The following is a 22,429-nucleotide window of genomic DNA, read 5'->3' as shown; positions in this document are numbered from 1 at the left end:
TCTACCGTGCTTTTTCAAACCTAGATCTCAAACACGAATTAAAAAATAATTATCAAAATATGTACAAAACTTTAAAGAGAGAGAGAGAGAGAGAGAATGAGAGAAAGTACTAGTACAAGATATGTTAACACTATGATCGATTTTAGATGATTGATTGTTGTTATAGCTCTTAAAAAAAAGTGTGTTATGAACCCTTCAACATTGAGCTCGTACCTGCAGCAATAAAGGGTCGGGGTGGTGAATGAAAGATAGCTTAGGAAGCACAAGAGAAATTATTTCATGGAGTACGTGTACTTGCAATCCGTATCATCCCTATTGGCGTGATAATCCATTTTATTCCAATCTTCGTGATCATATCCTTCGAGGAAGGTGCTATTAATTTGATAGATCTTAGTTTCAAAGATAATACTACCTTTGTCTTTTTCATCAATATTCAAATGTGAGACACTTTTTCGAAATTTGCTTGTTTTTTTATATATTTTTTTAAAAAAAATTTGTATTAATTAATTTTTTTATTTAAATATTCTTAATTATTTTATAAAAAATATTATAAATTTATTCTCTCTTAATTTTATGAGAATTGGAAAATAAAAGTGCCACACATTAATTTATTTTGTGGAAAGCAATTAAGTGAGAATAGTGAGATAATGAGTCTTGGCCTAATAAATTTGAGGATAATTTTTGAAAAATAATACTCACTTCATCCCATTATAATTATAATTAGTATCCTAAGTTATTTTATATGAACAAAAAAATTCACTAGTGAATATCCAAATGAGTAATAGATATTCATTTTATAATTAACATGGTATAATATAATTCAATACTTATATGAAATTAACATAATTTAATGTAAGTTTATATATTAATTTTGTATTTTATAAAAATAGTATTTTAAATAATATATAACAAATTTATATATATTTTTTGTCCCGTGGAATATCCTTTTCTGTCCTTATATAGGGATAATTTGTGCAAGTACGTTCTGATATGGGTATTTTTACTATAAATAATTTTTTTAATATACTACGTTTTTTTTTTTGTCAACAATGTGCTGATCACACACTGATTCCCATGGACCAAGGTTAGACCTAATAATAAGAGAATAGTCCTTTTATCTTGACCTTAATAACTCTTTGCAGACTTTGCCCCTATATGTGATTGTTGCCCTTCTCAAGGTCACTGTGTCCAATTATATTATTGATGTTAGATAAATTAGGTCCCGTCAAAATCCCACTTGCTTGGCATAACTTGTCGGATCCATTATACTTTATTCTGACACATACGTCAATGTAAAAATTATATTTAAGATTAGTTTGAATATAAAATTAAAATATTTTCAGTAATTTAAAATGAATCTTATCAAAATTATTTATCTACAATCTTAAAATAAAATAGAAAACAATATACTAATAAATTACACCATCAATAATTTTATATGAATATTTTTATTAATTTAACCATTAATTTGTAATTATATATTATTTTGATTATTTGTGTCAAATTTTATAAAATTAAATGTTTATAAGTATATAATTCAATAATTATTTTTTTATATATTTCAAAAATAAATTATATCAATTATGATATATGTTAATGAAATATTAAATAATTTTATATTAATATAATATTTTCTAGATAATTTACTCCTTTCGGATTGAAATTGAAATATAAGAAGGAAAAAAATTAACTCACATTCATCAATAAAATTAGTTAACATCGTTTAATATTAAAAAAAATTATATTTTAGATAAACGTATATTATTTTTAGTTGTTTATATTTCAGTCGAAAGGAAATATATGAAAACTTTTAATCTAATGTTAAATTTTAAAATGATACTTTTGTCTAATAAAAAAATTATTAATAGTATAAGATTTTTGTGTAATGAATTGCAAATGTTATATATAGAGAGAGAAATAGAGAAATAAAGTCACTTATTCATTTCAACAAGTTATGTAAATTTTTCTGTAAAAAAAGTTATGTAAATTTTAAAAAATTCAAGTAAAGTGTACGTTTTGTCAAAAAAGAAGTAAAGTGTACGTATTTTATTCTTGGTCATTCTTCACAATAAAAGACAATAACGGATCCACTGATAAAAAAATAATGGATCCACATATTACATGCATAGTTATAATTGTCTTTAGAATTTAACATAGAGTGAATAAGAATCATTGAGTATTTTTCATAAATTTATTTTTAGTCTCATTGTTTTCATACTTTCAATTAAATATTTTTAATATTCTTAATTACTATTTTTTATTTAGACGTGCATTTCACACACTATAGTACAATAAACTAAATCTTTCTCTCAACCATTTTAAACCACCTTTATCTTATCTTTGTATGTACAAATTTTTTAACTATTCAACTCTTTTAATACTTTTTAGTAATTAATTCCTGTAATTCAGAATTTTGACTTTCTGATGAGATGTGATATTCTACATACTTTTTATCCGGATAAAATATGTGTTTTTGACAATCAAATCCAAAACTTTTCTTACACACTTCACATGTTTTGCACAGTAAATTATCCTGATTGAATACAAAGTACCAAAATATTCCATCCATTCTAAAATAATAGTCCTTTAATATGGACATTGATTAAAAAAAGATTTAATTAATATAAATTTAAACAAAAATATCATTAATTTTTAAATTATTATTGTCATAAATGATCGTATTATCCATCAATAATAAATACATTATGCTTTCCACTAACTTTTTTTATTGTTGTCTTATTCATTTGCAAAAATGATTTTATTTTCTTAATTACATATCAGGATATTATTGAGAAAAATAGCTTAAAAAGATTAAAAGGATAATTGATTTAGATTAAAATTGAAAGGCTAAATTAAATATTATTTTAAAATTAAAAAAATATTAGTTTACATATATGAGTATTGCTTCCAATACTTTAATATTTTAGTTCCATCATTAACACGATAAAAAAACTATTCCTAATCTCAAATATAACAAAAAAATAATTTCATCCGTTACCTGTTTAATTAAGGTTAAAAAAGTAATTAATTTAGTTGATATAATAATACATTTTATTAAATTTATAATTTTTTTAAAATTATTTTTATCATTAATATTTTTTTTTTTTGAGTTGTTTGGTAATATATTGTTTATCTGAGAAATATTTTTAATCTAAAAATAATTAATACAGTAAATATTATAAAATAAAATTTATAAAAAATAAATATTATTTTAAATTCGAGTGTAACTAGTATGAATGAGAAAACATTTGAGACGCAGGGAAGTATGTCAAGTGTTCTCGTACTACTACAAATTAATAAGCTTTTCTTGGTCGATTATTGGGGTTATTCTACGATTTTCACCCATCTTAAACAGGGGTGTAGTAAAATATAGTAGTCTATACAAATCCCCCCACACGGCTACACCCACGCAATAATTGCATAGCAATAAACACAATCTTGCTACCAAAACTCCATACACATTAATACTAGGGCAGTTACAGCAGAGTTCATTATTACAACTCTTTTTTTTAACATTATTACTACTCTTAAAACAACGATTTGTACCTCAGTTTTTTTTTAATATAGTAGTCTAATATTAAGACATCATTAATGTAAAAATTTAATATTATTAATCTTTTAAGAATCATTTTAAATATGAATTTCAAAGTAACAAATAATAATATACAAAAACTATTAATTAATCTTATTCTATATTATAATCTGCATATAATTGAATAGTAGTAAAATAATCTTTACATTACATTTTATTTAAATTCTTTTAATGTGTATGCGTATTGATTATTGAAAAACTATATTTTTTTATTAAAATATTTTATATTGAAAAATATAATTTTATCTATTTCTTATATTATAAAATAATTAAACATATATAATAAAGTATATTTAAGAAATAATTAATTAATATTAATAGTCATACATTAAAAAGTTATTTATTCTTCATTCTAGACTTTGTACATTTAACACCAAAAAACCAAAGAACAATAAGCGTAGAGAATGAGGACGTTTTTATTTTATTTTTACCTTAGGGAGAGAAAACAAATAAATAAAAACATGTAAGAACAATAAAAATAAATATTTTCTTTCATGAGAGTGAGAAATTAGGAATAAACACTCTTCAATAAAATATTTTATTTATTTTGATTCTTTAAATTTCTTTCATCATTAATATATTTTTGAATTTAACTTTTGTAATTGGCTATGGATGTAAATAGTCATATTAAAATTCTAAAAATACTTTTTATGCAAGGTAAAGTTAAACTCTCAAAAAACTTAAAATATTAAATTTTTTTTACTATTTATTGAACTAAAAGAATGAATCAGAATTAAAGATATTTTTTGTAAAAATAATTGATGCAACAAACATTTTAGACTTGTTCTTATAGAAAGAATAAAGTTAAATATCTAATTTAGTTATTATAAAAAGATTGAAGGGAATAAATTTTAATGTTTATTGTTTAAAAATATTAAATATAAAAAAGTTAAATATTCATTAAAGACACTCGGTAACAAATTCATTTTTCACATTTGGTTAGTCAAACCTATGACATAAATTGTTAATATATAAGGTGTGCAGAGTCGAAGGAGTTAAACCAGTGAGTTGAAAACACAGTTATGCAACTAGTGTGAGCAAAATTAATGCATCCATCAAATGCATCAACCCATTCTGGCATTTATTAATTATTTTTAATCATCAAAATTTAATTTATAAAAAATATATAATATTTACTGTTATTAATGTATTTACATTATGATTTAATAAAAAATATTTATTGATTTCTAGACGGTGCTGTTTGAGAGGATCCTAAATATCATCATTTTGGAGAAGAGTTCTCTCTTATTGTCTATGAGAATTGAACAAGAGAGAAAAATGGCCTTATGGAAAGAGGAAGCAAAGAAGCAACTATGGCTGGCAGGGCCGATGGTATTTGTTAGTGTGTTTCAGTATAGTTTACAAGTCATATCTCTCATGTTTGTAGGCCATTTGGATGAGTTGCTTCTGGCTAGTGCTTCTTTGGCAACATCATTTGTCAATGCTACTGGTTTCAACGTGTTGGTAAGTTGACACTATTTTCTAATTTTATGTTATAGTTTTCCCATTTCCAGAATGTGAGATGAGATCTATCCATGCTTGCATGTATATATATGCATGGAAGTGTTCTTTCTCTGCCACCATTTTTGTTTATAGTATATACCAATACATGCAAAACTTGCATCGCTCTTGAAGTTGCATTTTTCTCAAACATGACAAATGTAAAACTAGTATAACTTTTTCTAATTAAGTACAAATTTGATTATTAACGAAGAGGGGAAATGCACAGGACAAGTTTTTAATACAGACACTCTAGTTGTTTTTCATTAGGTGTCAAAGTGTCAAGTATCATTTGAGATTATCAGTCTATATATCATCTTAATACTTGAAGACATATATGCATTAATTAGACAGTACTCGTCAAGTGTTTAGCTAGTTTTTTCTGTCTATCTGAATTTTCGAATCTTTCTAAGACCACTTTTCCCGTTTGGTGAGTGATCCTCACTCGAAAAATCTTTGATGCCTAAAAACTAATTTTAAGTAACCGTTATTGAGTGAAATTATTTATTGTTCAGGCCTATATAATAATCTTTTAGATTGACCTCTATTAACAACTCAAGCATGTCATTGGTGTCGTAGTATTAAGGATGTCTCTCTGTTTTACTACTTTTTCTATAAAAAAAAAAAAAAAAACTAGATTCTTATATATTTGAGCCCTCGCTTTACTTTGTTTTTGGTGTTCATGCCAGAACCCGTACTTTGTTTTGGGTTGAAAACCAAATTACTTTACTTTTTCACATAGGGAAAACAAGTTATTTTCAGCACTACACCTTTCATCAATTTTAATCTGTTAATTATAAAATTTTAATTAGTGTCAATCAAATATGAATAAATTTTCATTAACTTATGATTAGCTTCAATTAAAACATTTAAATTTTAAGAAAATATAAAGTAAGTAAAGAATTTAAATTGACAATTTAAAATATCAAATATAGTCTTGTTCGGTAAACATGTATTTTTTTATATTGTATATTATCATTATTATGCACTTTTTTCTTCTTATGATGCTAATCTTTCTGACATGTTCATGGCTCATTACACTTAGATGGGCATGTCAAGCGCACTAGACACATTTTGTGGTCAAGCATATGGAGCAAAACAGTTTCACATGCTTGGTTTACACACCCAAGGAGCCATGTTGGTTCTCACCCTTGTTACTATACCCCTCTCCATTATTTGGGTATTCTTAGGACCTATTCTAATTGCTCTCCGTCAAGATAAAGAAATTGCAGCACATGCTCAACTATATGCCAGATACTTGATCCCAAGCCTTTCTGCTAATGCTCTTCTTCGGTGCATTACTAAGTTCCTACAAACCCAAAACATAGTATTTACTATGGTGCTAGCCAGTGGACTTACTAGCTTACTACACTTCTTTCTGTGTTGGGCTTTGGTTCAAAAAATTGAGCTTGGTATCAAAGGGTCTGCCATTGCAATTTGCATTTCAAATTGGTTTAATACCATAATACTTGCACTTTATATAAAGCTTTCCCCTTCATGCAAAACAACTTGGACTGGTTTCTCAAAGGAATCATTGCATAACATACCAAGATTTCTCAGACTTGCTTTTCCTTCAACACTCATGGTGTGGTATGATATTCTTTTCTTAACCAAAATTTGTCTCCATAGAATATACCAACTTGCATTGCAACCAATCTAGCTAGATATAAGCATCACTGTAGTCAATTGTTTTTCACTACATTAAATTAATCCTCAAAAAATGTGCAAAGCAGTCCTTTAGTCCTTTAATGCCATGTTTGTGTCATCAATTTGGTTATTGAAGCACAAAAGTCAATGACTTTAATTATCATAGGGCCAAGTTGAAGTCACTCATAAATAAAGGACTAATTCAATATGTGGTATATTTTGGGAAGATAAGATGTACATTATTTTAATTAATGTTGTTCTTCGCATATCAAATAGAGATAACTAGAGAAAAGAAAAACTTATTTATTTTTCCTTAATGTGAATAACTACTCTTGCTGAGAAGTTGTAATTGCTATACTCCTATTGTATCACTATGTTGCAGTTTAGAATCATGGACGTTTGAAATAATGGTACTTCTGTCGGGTGCTCTTCCTAATGCGAAATTGCAAACTTCAGTGCTTTCTATATGGTTAGTTTTTTCTATTAATAGCTTAGGGACTATACTACTGTATGTTATAGATATTATTATTATTATTATTATTTAGTCATAACCTCTAAAATTCACGGTAATAAAAATGTGAAAACATCAATCCAATTGTATCCATTAAATTTTTAATGTCACCCAACCCATGCATGTCTACATATATTTATATATGTAAGTGTGTACACACATACACGTGTACGTGTGTGATCAAGTTGATTACTACAAGAGTAAATTTAAAATAAATAAAAAAACACTTCAAATTATGTTCACTTTTTTCTCTCTCTTCTTTTCTTCTTATTTCTATTATTTTATTAAGACTTGAAGTGAATTTTCCAAATGAATTAACAAGTAATTGTGTCTCTATTTATATATAGGCTCTATTGCTTCCACAATTGTTTTTATATTTTTTGTTTATAATTTATATTGAATAGATCAATTATTTTATCTATTAAAAGTTAAATATTATAATTACTTGATTATAAAATATTTTTAAATTATTTTTTAAGCTCAGATAAGTAGTTGATTAGTATGAAAATTAATAACTAATATTGCACTAAATCTTTTTTAATAAATTTTACCATATGCCCTAATATTTCTAAACACGACCTGTTCTCATTTGAAAATCTCTTTCTTCCCTTGTTAATGACCAATTGTATTTTTTTTCATCCCAGCCTTAACACATCTGGTATATTTTGGATGATACCATTTGGAATTAGTGCTGCTGGAAGGTTAGCCTATCATGCTAAACTGTTTATATTCTATAAAAATGAGCATGCTATATTACCATATGTAATGTTGCAGTCACATATTGTTTTGCTTATTATTGACCATAACAAGTCTCATTACATGCTTCCACTTAAACAGTACACGGATCTCAAATGAATTAGGAGCTGGTAGTCCAAAAGCTGCATATTTAGCTGTTAAAGTCACCATGTTCTTGGCCTCAGCGGTGGGGATTTTAGAATTTGCTTCCCTTATGTTATTATGGAGAGTTTGGGGGCATGTTTTTACCAATGTACATGAAGTGGTCAAATATGTGACTTCCATGATGCCACTTGTTGCAAGCTCAACCTTTATAGATTCAATCCAAACAGCATTTCAAGGTATTTAGTAAAATCATTCGATGATATGAGGTTCAAAAATTTCCATTTTCCCCCGTTGATTGAGTATTCAGGAATTCGATTAAATTGATCATTTCAAGGAAAACAAAATAATCTCATCCAATTTCATCAATTTTCTTATTCATTATTTTTTATTTTTTATTTGATTTTTACAGTTTACATTGAATTGAAACGAATTATAAATACCCTACTTGTTGATCTAAACACTATACAATGCAATTGGAATGCAATCTAAAATCTTTAAGGAACCTAAGTGTTTATCCATATATGTTTGTAAACTTTGCTAATTCCTTCATTGTGCACAGGTGTTGCTAGAGGATGTGGTTGGCAAAAACTTGGTGCATATGTCAATCTAGGATCATATTATTTTTTGGGCGTTCCTTTTTCCGTTGTGTCAGCTTTTGTCTTCCACATGAAAGGACAGGTAAAATATAACCATTTTATCATTAAGAAAGATCTTATAGTAAATATCAATATCCTTCAGAATTTGGTTTTTAGCTGAAATTAATTAATAACATTTGTAATTTATGTAACCAGGCTTACTTAGTAAGGCTATTGATATTTGTTTGTATCTGGCATGATATATAGTGAACAGGCAATGTTCAACTGAAGCTAGTGATTATCTTCATTCTTCATAATTACAGGGACTATTTTTAGGGATCTTAATAGCACTTATTGTGCAAGTGGTGTGTTTCCTTCTTGTCACCTTACGCGCCAATTGGGAGAAAGAAGTAAGCATAGTTGTCTTACCTTCAACTTAGTTTTGTTATCAACCCTGAATCTGGATACTAACAAATTAAGATAGAAATATGACAGAGAGAAAAAAATTTGGATGCATAATTCTCATTGATAGTGATTGATTTAAATACAACTAATGGCTAGCTACAGAAGATAAAGAATTAATTAGGAAAGACATAAGAAAAAGGCTAACAATTTGATGCACCTTAAAGATGAAAAGTTTGTTAGACAGCTTTAATTAGATAAATATTATTATCTCTTAAATGCTAGCTACTTAATTATTCCTTAACTAACAACCGTGTCTCTTCATTGTTCAGGCAAAAAAGGCAGCAACAAGAGTAGGAGGCAGTGGAGTCCAACTTGAGGACCTTCCTCGTGACCAAAATTGTGAATGTATGTATACATGATTTTGATGATGTCAAAGAAGAATCTAACAAGGCTGCTTCAAATGATAAGCATTTGCTTCAAGAATAATTCAAGATTGCTTCAACAAACAAAGCCTTGTTTCAAGATTCACTAAAGACCAAGCCTTGCCTTAAAACAAAGTGCTTTCAAGACATGCAAGGCTCTGGTAATCGATTACCAGGAAGTGTAATCGATTACCAGAAGACAGGGTTGAGAAATAGCTGTTGAAAAATGTTTTGAATTTGAATTTTCAACATGTAATCGATTACCATATGTCTGTAATCGATTACCAGCAACGAAACTTTGGAAATTCAAATTCAAAAGTCATAACCCTTCAAATTATAACTGTGTAATCGATTACACAAACATTGTAATCGATTACCAGTGGAAAGTTTTCAGAAAATCTGCCAACAGTCACATCTTTTCATTAGATTTGTGAATGGCCATCAAAGGCCTATAAATAGGTGACTTGGGCACGAATTTTATGCAGAGAGTTTTGCTTGGCAAAAATGTCTTATCCTCTCAAAAGACAATGAGAGAGATTCCAAAAGAACTTCATTGTCAAATGCTCTCTCAAAAGAAATCCTTGACCAAACACTTGCAAAATCTATAAGGATTCTTACATGATCTTCATTGTAATATTCTTCTCTTGAAGAGAGAATTCTTCTTCTATTCTTCTTATTCAATGAGATTGGTTAAGAGACTGTGAGTCTCTTGTTGTAAAGCATCTGAACACAAGGGATGGGTTGTCCCTGTGTGGTTCAGACTTTGTAAAGGATTTTACAAAGATAGTGGAAATCTCAAGTGGGTTGCTTGAGTACTGGACGTAGGCACGGGTTGTGGCCGAACCAGTATAAAACTGTGTTTGCATTCTCTCTTCCCTTATCTTATTTATTTTGTTGCAATCAATTGTGTCTTGCATGTTTAAAGAACATTGTTAAATTGATTGTTGTTGCTTCTTCTGTATTCTAAGCCTATCCCTCTTAAGATTATTGAGGCCACAAGGTCCAACAAAAATGTTAATATTGTTTGACAAGTTGAAGAATTTTTATGTTCTTGTTATATGAATCCGAAACTCAGCATCAATGTACTTAGAGCATAACCATAATTATTCCTTAGCATAACACTACCGAAACAGTAACCCCTGCTAGCTAGAATTCAGTTAATTTAAAGATTTAGTTTTGGATCACTTTTTTTTATTATCTAGGTAACGAATATATTTTTAACTTCATTTGTAATAAGATAAGATATGAGAATATGACAAGACAAAAATATAATTAAATTTTATACTACTCAAATTGTAATATTTAATTGACACTGGATTGGTTAGTGTGTTAAAATAATATATATATATATATATATATATATATATATATATATATATATATATATATATATATATATATATATATAATATTATATCACAATATAGAGAGAGAAAATAGTATACATTAATCATGTATAATATTTTTTTAAACTTGTATGATAATTATTTAAAAGTTATTTTAGCGATGAATTATGATTAAATGATAATGTAAAAATGTTTTTATAATATTATTAGTACATAATCATTAAACCCATATATTATTTTTAAAAATTACATATTAGAATCCTAATATTGGAATATTATTGTTTTAACAATTAATATTAAGTATATATATTATCTATATATCTGACAATAATTCATATGAATTACTTCTTATCCTAACTTTTTATTTTATTTTACTTAAATGTAATTTTGGTTCTGTTATTTAAAATAAAAACATTTAGTCTTTCTATTTTTTAAATTCTAATATTTTAGTCCATTTTTAAAAAAATAAAAAACATTTAGTTTCTATTTTTGTAAAATCTGTAATTTTGATACTTCCATTAAACTGAAAATGTTGACGGTTAAAATATTAACATTGACTATATAACATAAATTAAACAAATTATCTTGTATCACATCGAATTAATTTCTTGCTGATAAATACTTTTTAAATTTTTTATTGATAAAAATATCTCTATTTTAAAATAAGAAGACTAAAGTTGTGAAATTTAAAAAAATAGGAGGACTAAGGTGTCATTTGGTTTGAGTATTTATTTTGTTTTCATTTTTTTAAAAAAATAATTTTCATTTTCAAATGTTCAAGATTTAGAAAATATATATCGAGAATAAATATTCCAAGGGTCGTCGCATTTTCACTTTTTTAGAGAAGGTTGTAAACGTTCTGGATTTGTTGTTTTCAGTTTTGTATTGATTTTTGAAAATATTTTAAAAAAATGTTTACTAAATTTTAAACAAACTTATTTTCACTCTTTTTTTTTGTTTTCTTTAAAAATAAAAACAAAAAACACTCAAACTAAACATCACCTAAATATCTATATTTTAAAATAAAATGACCAAAATTACATAATTTTTAAAATATAGAAACCAAGATTACATTTAAACATTTTATTTTTAATCTAAATTTTTCTAATGGGTAACTCATTTTTACAATTAAATTAAAATAAAATAAATCATTAAAATAAAAATAATTCATTTAGAGTTACTCTTGAAATATTTCTCCTGTAAAAATATAGAAATGAATCATATTATACCAGTATCTTTTTTACTCAATAAAAAAAAGTATAATTTTTACCCATTATTATACTATCAATAACTTTATACAGGGCAATGTTCCAATAATTAATTAGATAACAATTAAGAAAAAATGCAATCCTGATACGGAAAGTCCAACCACATTAATAGTTTAATTAATACTACTATAGGGTAGCTACACCAAAGTTTATTTTTTATATTTTAGATATAACATTCAAAGTACTTATTATAAAAAAATTTAAAAAATTAATTAAATTTTTTAATTAAATGATAATATACAAATTGTGGCACTAGTAATATAGTTTATTTAAATTCTTCTTAATGTGTATAAACATTGGTTAATGAAAAACTATAATTTTTTTAATGAAAACTATTATATTACAAAATAAAGAACTTATTTAATGCTTATATTTTAAAATATTAGACTTATTTAATAAAATATATTTCATATCATTTAACTAATTTTATGATAACTTATTAAAATAGTATTTCTTCTTATTGAAGTAGTGAATCCTGAAAATTGTTGATCAACTTATCACAATGCCATCAAGATTAATTATTAAACTTATGACAATTAATACATATACATATACTTATAATATTTTATGTTACTTAAACTAGTTTGGTTCAACTAATGATCTAATGGTTCGATCAATCACCATCAATTTAGTGCCTCAACCAAGTTAACCACTAGTCTGATTTTTAAAACATTAAACTAAGCACATTAATTAAGTAAAGAGTAATAAAGAGAGAAAAGGTGAGATGATCCATGAGTCTCAATAATTTTAAAGGTAACTTTTAAAAAATAATACAAATTATCAACAAATTTAATATTACTAGCTAGATTTACTAACTTTTTTAATAAATGTGTTTTATATTTAAGAATGGAGAGTGGTAGTTGTCAACCCAACCTAGAAACTTATTATATAACCTAAGAGTACTCGATCACTTGAGGATTGTTCGACACCTCTACTCAGGAAATCGACAATAATTTCATTAGAAGCATAATCATATCCTTGATTAGATTAAGACAATATTATCATATAATGAATGATTAGCATTGTATTAGCAATAAGACAAGATCCATTAATATGCATATATAAAGGGTGAAATTTTCGAGATTAAATAATTATTCATTCTCATTTATTACATTATTATATTTGGTGTGATGCTTAACCTCCTGAGCATTAGAGTGTCTTTACCCTCTAACACAATGGATAACGTTTGAAGGACGGATAAAACTCAACACAACAAGAAAAAATTACTACCGTATCCTTGAATAGCTACAATAGTTATTATATATAAAAATCAACCGGGCATAACAATTTGTAATGAAATTGTAGAGTTAAAGACCTTTACATTGTCGGTGCACATATTATTTAAAAAAAAATTAAAAGTTAAAAATGTTTATAAAAATTATTATAAGCTTTAGTAAAAAATATTCATTGATTATAATAAATTATAATATAATAAACTTTAGTCAAAGATATTGATTGATTACTTTTAATCACTCAAATTATATATTTTTATTAAAAACATATAATATGTAATGCTAGTAATGTGTGGATGTATGTATATTATAACTTTTTGTATAAAAAATTGTTCATCAATTTCTTGACTAATATTAACGCTTGCTATTTGAGAGAAATCAGAAGATCGATCGTAGGCATCATCTTGGAGAAGGTTGTCTTATTGTATGTGATAAGGAAATAGCAGAGAAGTCAAGAAACAATTATGGGTGGCAGGGCCTATGATATGTGAGCGTCTAGTTTACAAATGATATCTCTCATGTTTGTAGGCTATGTGGATGAGTTGCATCTGGCTGGTGTTTCTTTGGCTTCTTCATTTGCCAATGTTACTGGTTTCAACGTGTTGGTATGCTGACACTATTTTCTCTTATGTTATGTTTTACACCAACTTTCAAAATCTGTCAGATCTGTCTGTGCATCTTGCATCATATTATATATGGACTATAGTCTATGAGGGTGTTAATTCTTTGTCATCAATTTGATTAATACCCATTAAATAGAGAAAACAACAAAACATAATTGTTTGGCTTGATTTAAAACATTGAATCAAGATTTAAGGGCGTGACTGTTGTTTTCGATTTGGAGATGTGACAAAATAATTAAGTTGGAGGAGATGACGTTTACTTTATGATTTATATTTTTTAAACGACATAAAGATCCTAGTGGTTTTTAGCCCCACAATATTAAATTCATCATCTTAAATTTAAACATTGAGATAATTAACTGAACACTGACGGTGTTAATAAAAACCTGAAGAAATTAGGAAAATAAAACTTTTAAAAACTTAAAATATTAATCAATAAACATGTATTTTAAAAAGAATCAACCCCTTGATACATGAATCATATATATAATTCTTTTTTTGTCTAAAATATTAATTGCCTTATACTATATAATTGCTATTTTGAACTTTCTTATTCTTATTATGTTTTAATCTTTATAACTAATGTTGGTGGCTCACTTCATATTTAGATGGGCATGTCAAGTGCACTAGACATATTTTGTGGTCTAGCATATGGAGCAAGACAATATCACATAGACACACACAAGGAAGTCTTGTTGGTTCTGATCCTTGTCACTATACCCAACTCCATTATTTGGGTATTCTTAGGGCCTATTCTAGTTGTTCTAGTGGACAAAGAAATTGATATCAAGCTCAACAATACACCAGATTACTGATCCCAAGTCTTTCAGACAATGGTCTTCTTCGGTGCATTGTGAAATTCCTACAAACCCAAAGCATAGTCTTTCCTATGGTAATAACCACTGGACTAACTAACTTGTTACACACGCATTCTTCTCTGTTGGCCTTTTGTCCTCAAACTTGGGCTTGGTTTAAAAGGATCTGTCATTGCAATTTGCATTTCAAATTGGTTTAATACCATACTACTGACACTTTTTGTTTGGTTCTCCCCTTCATGCAAAACAACTTGGACTGATTTTTCAAAGGAATTATTGTATAACATCCCAAAGTTTCTCAAACTTACTTTTCCTTCAGCAGTCATGGCGTGGTATGATATTCATTTCTCAACCAAAATTCACTTCTCTATTAGAGTAAAATTTTTAATCATACTCATTTGAGGGTATATGCTAGGCGGATATGTACAGTAATCCCAACAGTGATCCTGACATTTTATGGGCCTAGGACAAAATGATAAATAAGGATCTTTATATATAAACTAGTGTTGTAAAATCTGATTCGGTCTGGCCAGTCAGATCGGGACTCGATGGCATAACCAAACCGATTTTACTATTAGACCGGTTATGCATGTTGTCTAGGATGACACGACCAACCCCGACTGGTTTTGAGAAAACTCGACCTGACCAGTTTTTAAAACCCAAACTGGGTTGTGAAAGTTAAGAAAAATTGTAAGCTCAAGTGCGATGTCATTTTGATGCGCTCTAAACCCGAAAAAAAAAAACAAAAAATGGTGTGTTTTGATACTACCCTAAAACCTCAGTGACTCATCTTCACACTCGAGTCTCAACCCTTCTTTTCATCTTCATGCTCGACTTAACACAGCCGCACCGCAAGTTTGTCGCTACGCACCAGCAAGCTATTGGGGGAGACATGATGTCTAGGAACTTGATGCGAAGAAAGAGCGTGACCCGAGATGAGGGATAGACTTTGTACTTTGCTAAAGTATGGGCTTAGCTATTTTTGTCTCTCATTAGTTAGTACTTGAACTTGAAGAACACTTGCAGCATTTATTACAACAAAATAAAAATTAATAAACTAATATAATTATTGATAAATATCCTTTAATGGAAAGGTCGAGCTAGAATGGACAAGGGGAGGGAATTGTGTAAGAGAGACTAGCTCCAATGTAATTGTTTATGGATTTTGAAGTATGAATGGACTTGTCTTATAGATACATATATAATTTAAATTTTTTTAATATATATCAGGTTAAACTGGACCAATTACTGACCCACTTGTTATACCACCGACCCACTACCTTACCGAGTCAATGACTGGACAGAATTTCATAACATTGATATAAACACTTTAAAATATAAACATATGTTAAATTAATGAAATAAACACATAATCTTATTAAAATTATATATTTCATTACAATAAATGAATAACATCATTTTAACAAATTTTTTTTTAAAAAAATGTATCATATTTTCTATTCAAATTAGTTCTACATAAGCTTTCTTCAGCAAAATATTATCATCATGTATTTTTTTCTCTTTATTTAAAATGAATAGGCAGTTAGGAAAACTACAATATGTGTGTGCATGCATGTGCGTGCATAATGATAAATAGATACTACTTTTAGATGATTGAGAGTCTAATGGTAGAGAACATGCACTTTCAAAGAAAAAGAGAGAAAGTATTAAAAATATTTAATTGAGAGAATGATGGATTTTAATTTATGATATAAATAAAAATAAATTCTTTTATAATCTGATTTTTTTTATTCGTGGTTCTTGTTGAAAAACAAAATATTTTAATCTATTTATTATCATAATGTCATCACAGGTTCTTATTGGGTTTTTTAACACATTTATGAATGCAACTTAAGGAAAGAAAAAAAAACAACAAGAAAATGTATTTCATAATCACAAAATAGAATTTTTTTTAACCACACAACTATATATAATTTTATTTTTATTTTTTTAGCCCTTCTAGTTGTGGGCCCTAGGTCGTTGCCCATTTGGATGTCCAGAGACCCTGAGTAATCCTAGCATATTAAAAAAAAAGTAAATGTTACTTAAGTTCACACTTTATTAATAAATTAAAGGCTAAAATATGTTTTTGATATTTGATAAATATTTATTTTTTGCGTTTGACCCTAATAATTTTTTCCACCAAGCACCTAATCGCTAGACCCAAACAACAAAAGGGTGCTTGCATTCGCATTTGGTGATCTCAACGATGAAGCGTCCACTGCCACCATCAGTGAGCAGCGACAATGTAGAGGATAGGAAGATGAAGAAGAAGGTGAAGGCATTAGATACGACGACAATGTGGAGCGCGTGGAGGGCTAGCATGTTCGATGACAACCTCCTGTTCGAGGTGTTGAAGCACATAGACACTAGCGATGTCGGGATGCATAAACAAGCAGTGACACAAGGTTCTCACGGTCGGTAGCTTATGTCACCTCCACGCGCTTTATCTCTTCCCTTTCTCCAACCCTCAACAAAAATCATCTTCTCATCAACACTGGCTAAGGTTATATTGCAGTAATTTTTGTTCATGAGATTTGAAATTGAGAAAATGACGAAAACATGATGCAGGCGTGGAGATCATTAAGGTAGATCTATTGTCAAACAAAGTGAAGAAACATGTCATCATCTCAACTCCAGGGAAAAAAGACACCAGAAAAGAAGGTTGAATTGAAGAAACTTAAGGAGAAAAAAACAAAAGAAAAACCTAAAAAGGTAATTAATTAGTAATTAATCTTCCTTTTTCCCTAATTGAACGAATTTATCTAGCCTTGACGTTCAATCTGTGAGCCTGACAGAAGTAAAGACTTGGTGACAGTTAAGGGAACGATGAAGGAGATGGTGCCATACCTAAAACCAAATGACTTCATTTTTTGTTGGGTTTTGTTTGTTCAAGTAATCGAATCTGAGGGGATGATGGATTTTTTGGTTGGGTTGTTGGTGTTCTGGAGACGCGTGAGGTGATTGATGGTGGCGCGTATGGTGTGGAGCTGGTAGAGGAGTTGGTCGGGGATTGGTGGGGTGGTTTGGGGGGTTGGAGGGTGGAGGAAAGGTGATAGAAGGAGAGGATGTTGGTGGCAACCATGGCCATTAGGACAACCAGGTTCAGGGTCATAATGGTAAAGGTGAAAAAAAAGATTATATTTTTGTTTTTTTTTAATCTTATGTTTGATCTCGGTCATACAAAAATCACGTGTGACATGCTTGTGTGGTTGATTAACGACTAGGTAAGTAGATAACGGATTCTGACTAACGACAAGTATCTGAGACAAAAAAATTTAAATATTAGATATTCAATCTGAAAGAAAAAATTATTAAGAATCAAACATAAAACACAAGTATTTATCGGAGATAAAAATATATTTAAGCCTAAATTAAATTAATAAGCAAAAAAAAATATGTGCAACAATCAATTAGTCACTTAATATTTTTGTCATCAATCAAGTTCTTGAAGCACAAAAGTAATCACTTTAATCATCGTTCAATTTGACGTCACTAATAAATAAAGGGTTAATTTAACATCTGGGTATACTTTCGGGATTAAAATGTAAATTTATTTTAATTTAATTAATATTGTTTTTCACACTGTCACATAGAGATTACTTGAAAAACTTATTTATTTGTCTAGTGAGTCTTAATGTGAATGACTGATGCTGAGAAATGCTAATTGTTATACTCCTATTGTATCACTATGTTGCAGCTTAGAAGCATCAACATTTGAAATTATTGTGCTTTTGACTGGTGCTCTTCCTAATTCCAAATTGCAAACTTCAGTGCTTTCTATATGGTTAGTTTCTCAATTAATACCTTAGAGGCCATGCTACTATTTGTTTTGGATATTATATAGCGTATGCTATTATATTTATTTTTCTCATTTGAAAACCCATTTTCTTCCCTTGTTAATGACCAACTGTACTTTTGGCATCCCCAGCCTTAACACCACCGGTGTATTTTGGATGGTACCATTTGGAGTTAGTGTTGCTGGAAGGTTAGTCTTTCTGGCTGAATTGCATTGTTTAATGTTTATATCCCATTAGTATCCAAAACTGATTAAAAAAAAGTAAATAATCTATGCAAAATGACTTCTACCGTCAGTTTAATCACAAACTAACATATGTATTAAGTTTATCATAATTTTTTTTTGTAAAGTCATACCTACCCATAATTATTTATTGATTGCCAGTGTAAAATCTACACCGACAAAGTGAAAGTACATAAACTCTTAAAAAAAGTGTGCATGCTACTACCAATTTATCATAATAATGTTGCAGTCGCATGTCTTTTTCTGGTTATTATTGACCATAACAAGTCTCATTACATGTTTACACTTGAACAGCATAAGGATCTCAAATGAATTAGGGGATGGTAGTGCAAAAGCTGCATATTTAGCGGTTAAAGTCACCATGTTTTTGGGCTCTGCAGTGGGGATTTTGGAATTTGCTGTCCTTATGTTGGTACGCAAAGTTTGGGGGCGTGCTTTTACCAACATACATGAAGTGGCCACATATGTGACTGCCATTATCCCAATTGTTGCAAGCTCTGCCTTTATAGATTCAATTCAAACAGCATTTCAAGGTATTAAACAAAATCATTAGATTGGTTCTTAATATCTATATTTATTCATATTTTTATTTGTGTTTTTTATAGTTTACATTGAATTGAATCAATTTATAAATACCCTACTTGTTCAACTGCACAGTAAGAATGCAATCTAATACTACCTATTAAGTCATTTATTGAGGAACCTTGATGTTAAATTGTCTATGTGAACTTTGCTAATTCCTTGATTATAAACAGGAGTTGCCAGAGGATGTGATAGGCAGAAACTTGGTGCATTAATTAATCTAGGATCTTATTATCTTTTGGGCGTTCCTTTTGCAATTGTGACAGCTTGTGTCCTCCACACGAAAGGACAGGTAAAATCTAGCCATATTGTTATTATTAAAAAAGATCTCACAATCAACAATATCCTTAAAAAAGGTAGTTTTTAACAGAGACTAATAGCATCGTATAACTCTCATAATCCAGTGAGATAAGGCAGTTGTGTGTTGCTATCCTGCATGGCATTGAACTTGTTCAACTGAGGGTATGTTTCTATTTTCAATGAGAGGATCCAAAAGTTTGAGATCATATTTGATTATCCCTCAAAAGTATGCCTAAGAGTAACATTTTTCTTGCAAACTAAGTTTTAGAAGAACAAGATTTAAGATACTTTTGTTAATTCAGTTTGTAAACTTTAATTCAAACATGCACTGAAGTTATAGTAATTTTCTTAATTCTTCATAATTGCATGGGGTTACTTTTAGGGATCGTATTAGCACTTATTGTGCAAGTGGTGTGTTTTCTTGTGGTCACCTTACGCACCAAATGGGAGAAAGAAGTAAGTTGTCCTATCTTTAACTCAGTAGCTATGTTATCATTTATCAACTATGGATACTAACAGCAATATAATGTCTTCATTGTTCAGGCAAATAAGGCAGCAACAAGATTAGGAGGCAGTATAGTCCAAGTTGAGGCACTTCAGGGTAACCAAAATGTTAATACTACTGCTTGAAAGTTGAAGAACCTTTATTATAGTACGTGTAGGAGTGAGTTACCTTGGAGTCTAAACTCAGCACCAATGTTACTTGTAGCACAACCAAATTTTTTTCCTTAACATGCACTACAAAACAGTAATTCGTGCTGGTATTCAGTTATATGATTGGGATTTGATTTCTTTTAAAGTGAGGGACACACTTCTTTTATCAATGGCAACATATATCTTTTATAGAAAAGAATTATATTCCAGTCAAGAACATAAGATAGATACATTTTAATAAGGACAAAATTAAATTTATATAATCGCGAACCTGGGATTTTTGATGCATACAAGTATTTTTGTTGGAATATTGATATATAATTAATGAAATGCTTAGAGTATCTCCATTACCAAATAAAAATATCCTTACATATAAAAATTAAGACAGATTTTTTATTAAATTTTAAATGATCTATTATCGTTTATTATTATTTTTCTCTAAAATATACCCCTCACTTAGTTACCAATTATTATTTCCTACAAAGGTAAAGAATCAATATGTTAAATATATGATAGAATTTAATCCTTGGAATTGTTATCCACTGTTATTTTAATTCCTAAAATTAACAAATTTCAAAAGAAATCTAAGTTACATACTTGTAGTATACGATTTAAATAATAATATTAACATATGTTTAAGGAACAAAATATTAACATACTCGTTAAATCAAAAGACTAAAGGGACACTAAACCACAATTTTATAGATTAATTCGGCGACTTAGTCATTTTGTTTGAATGGTTCAGTACGAACTATATTTTGTTTAGAAGTCAAAATTTCATCTTTCAAATGATGTTGAAACTGTTGTTTTACTAGAGGTTCAAAATACTTTAAAAAATGGAATTCTCTATTGAATTTTCTTATATTATATATAAAAAATACCCAACAATAGACTATTTTTCAAGACACTTACATTACTAAGGGGACAAAATGTAAGTCACATTAAATAAACAACAAATAAAACACAAGTTACAAAATTCTCTAAATTTCATCAAATAATTTTTTTGGTAAATCATGTCATGGCTCCACTATTAAACAACACTTTAAAGCTCGTCAACCTTCTAAAGATGTAACCATATGGTATCATTTTTTAGTTTTTTCTTTTTGAATAAAAAACTCTTAATTAACTTCCATATACCTCTATTTTCATATTATGTTTACACAATTTTTTTCTTTTAAAGAAAAAACTTTAAAAATTAGGTTAAATACTGCCCAAGAAACTTGGTATTACTCTCTCTCTTACATAGTCCCTAAAATAATAAAATTATACAAGTAATCTTTTCAATGTTGAATATCCATCGGTCTAGTTCCTAAATCTATATATTTTACTAACATTCAATTTGATAGATTTTTAATACTTTCAAATACTTTTATTTAGAGAATATGTATGAGATGAAAATCTCACGTACGATTCTGGAGCAGAGATTCTTTGAACTGAATGACGACCGTAACGGATGTCAGCTCAATCTGAAGGAAATTATGCGGAAGCTTTACAGAATTATTATGAGGCTATGCGACAGGAAATTGATCCCTATGATCGAAGTTATATACTTTATAACATAGGCCTTATCCACACAAGTAACGGAAAACATACTAAAGCTTTGAAATATTATTTTCGGGCTCTCGAGCGAAACCCATCCTTACCCCAAGCTTTTAATAATATGGTCGTGATCTGTCATTAGGTGCGACTATCTCCACTATAGAAAGAAAAAAGAAAAGAACAAGCAAATCCACAAATACTAATATAATATACTTCAAATACTACTTACCATGATTTTAATACTTGAGGAGTTACTTGCATTTTTTTTTTACTTTAGGGACTATTTAGGAGAAATAGTAAAACTTTAGAGATGAAATTGAAGTTTTTTTCATTTATTTTTGTATAAAAAAATGTCAATTAGATATCATCTTTGAGCTTCCAAGGTTGTGGTGCTGAGCTTAATGTCAGAGATCAAGTTAAATGACATGCGTGTTTGTGTTTATGTTTATGGAAACAAATTGTTGTCCTTTCCTTACTTTACGAAGCAACTTTTGAAAGAAAAAATTGAAAAGGAATTTGCACACAAACATGCATGA

At 28.4% G+C, this 22,429-nt stretch overlaps 2 protein-coding genes across 2 annotated transcripts; both read left to right on the top strand.

Moving 5' to 3' along the window:
• The first annotated feature begins 4,870 nt into the window (after positions 1-4,870).
• On the top strand, positions 4,871-9,516 carry LOC114368473 (protein DETOXIFICATION 16-like). The gene is made up of 8 exons (XM_028325730.1): positions 4,871-5,056; positions 6,138-6,682; positions 7,122-7,208; positions 7,895-7,951; positions 8,088-8,326; positions 8,650-8,768; positions 8,989-9,075; positions 9,400-9,516. Exons 1-8 carry the CDS (start codon positions 4,871-4,873, stop codon positions 9,487-9,489), a joined length of 1,410 nt encoding a protein of 469 aa, XP_028181531.1. The 3' UTR covers positions 9,490-9,516.
• A 9,536-nt stretch (positions 9,517-19,052) lies between these two features.
• LOC114425857 (protein DETOXIFICATION 16-like) lies at positions 19,053-20,517 on the top strand. Its single transcript, XM_028392819.1, has 4 exons — positions 19,053-19,351; positions 19,574-19,692; positions 20,083-20,156; positions 20,244-20,517. Exons 1-3 carry the CDS (start codon positions 19,180-19,182, stop codon positions 20,092-20,094), a joined length of 303 nt encoding a protein of 100 aa, XP_028248620.1. The 5' UTR covers positions 19,053-19,179; the 3' UTR covers positions 20,095-20,156; positions 20,244-20,517.
• The last annotated feature ends 1,912 nt before the right edge of the window (positions 20,518-22,429 follow it).

This window comes from Glycine soja, chromosome 9 (genome assembly GCF_004193775.1).
Source record: "Glycine soja cultivar W05 chromosome 9, ASM419377v2, whole genome shotgun sequence".
Classification (NCBI taxonomy): domain Eukaryota; kingdom Viridiplantae; phylum Streptophyta; class Magnoliopsida; order Fabales; family Fabaceae; genus Glycine; species Glycine soja.
This window is presented reverse-complemented; position numbering and strand designations above follow the sequence as displayed.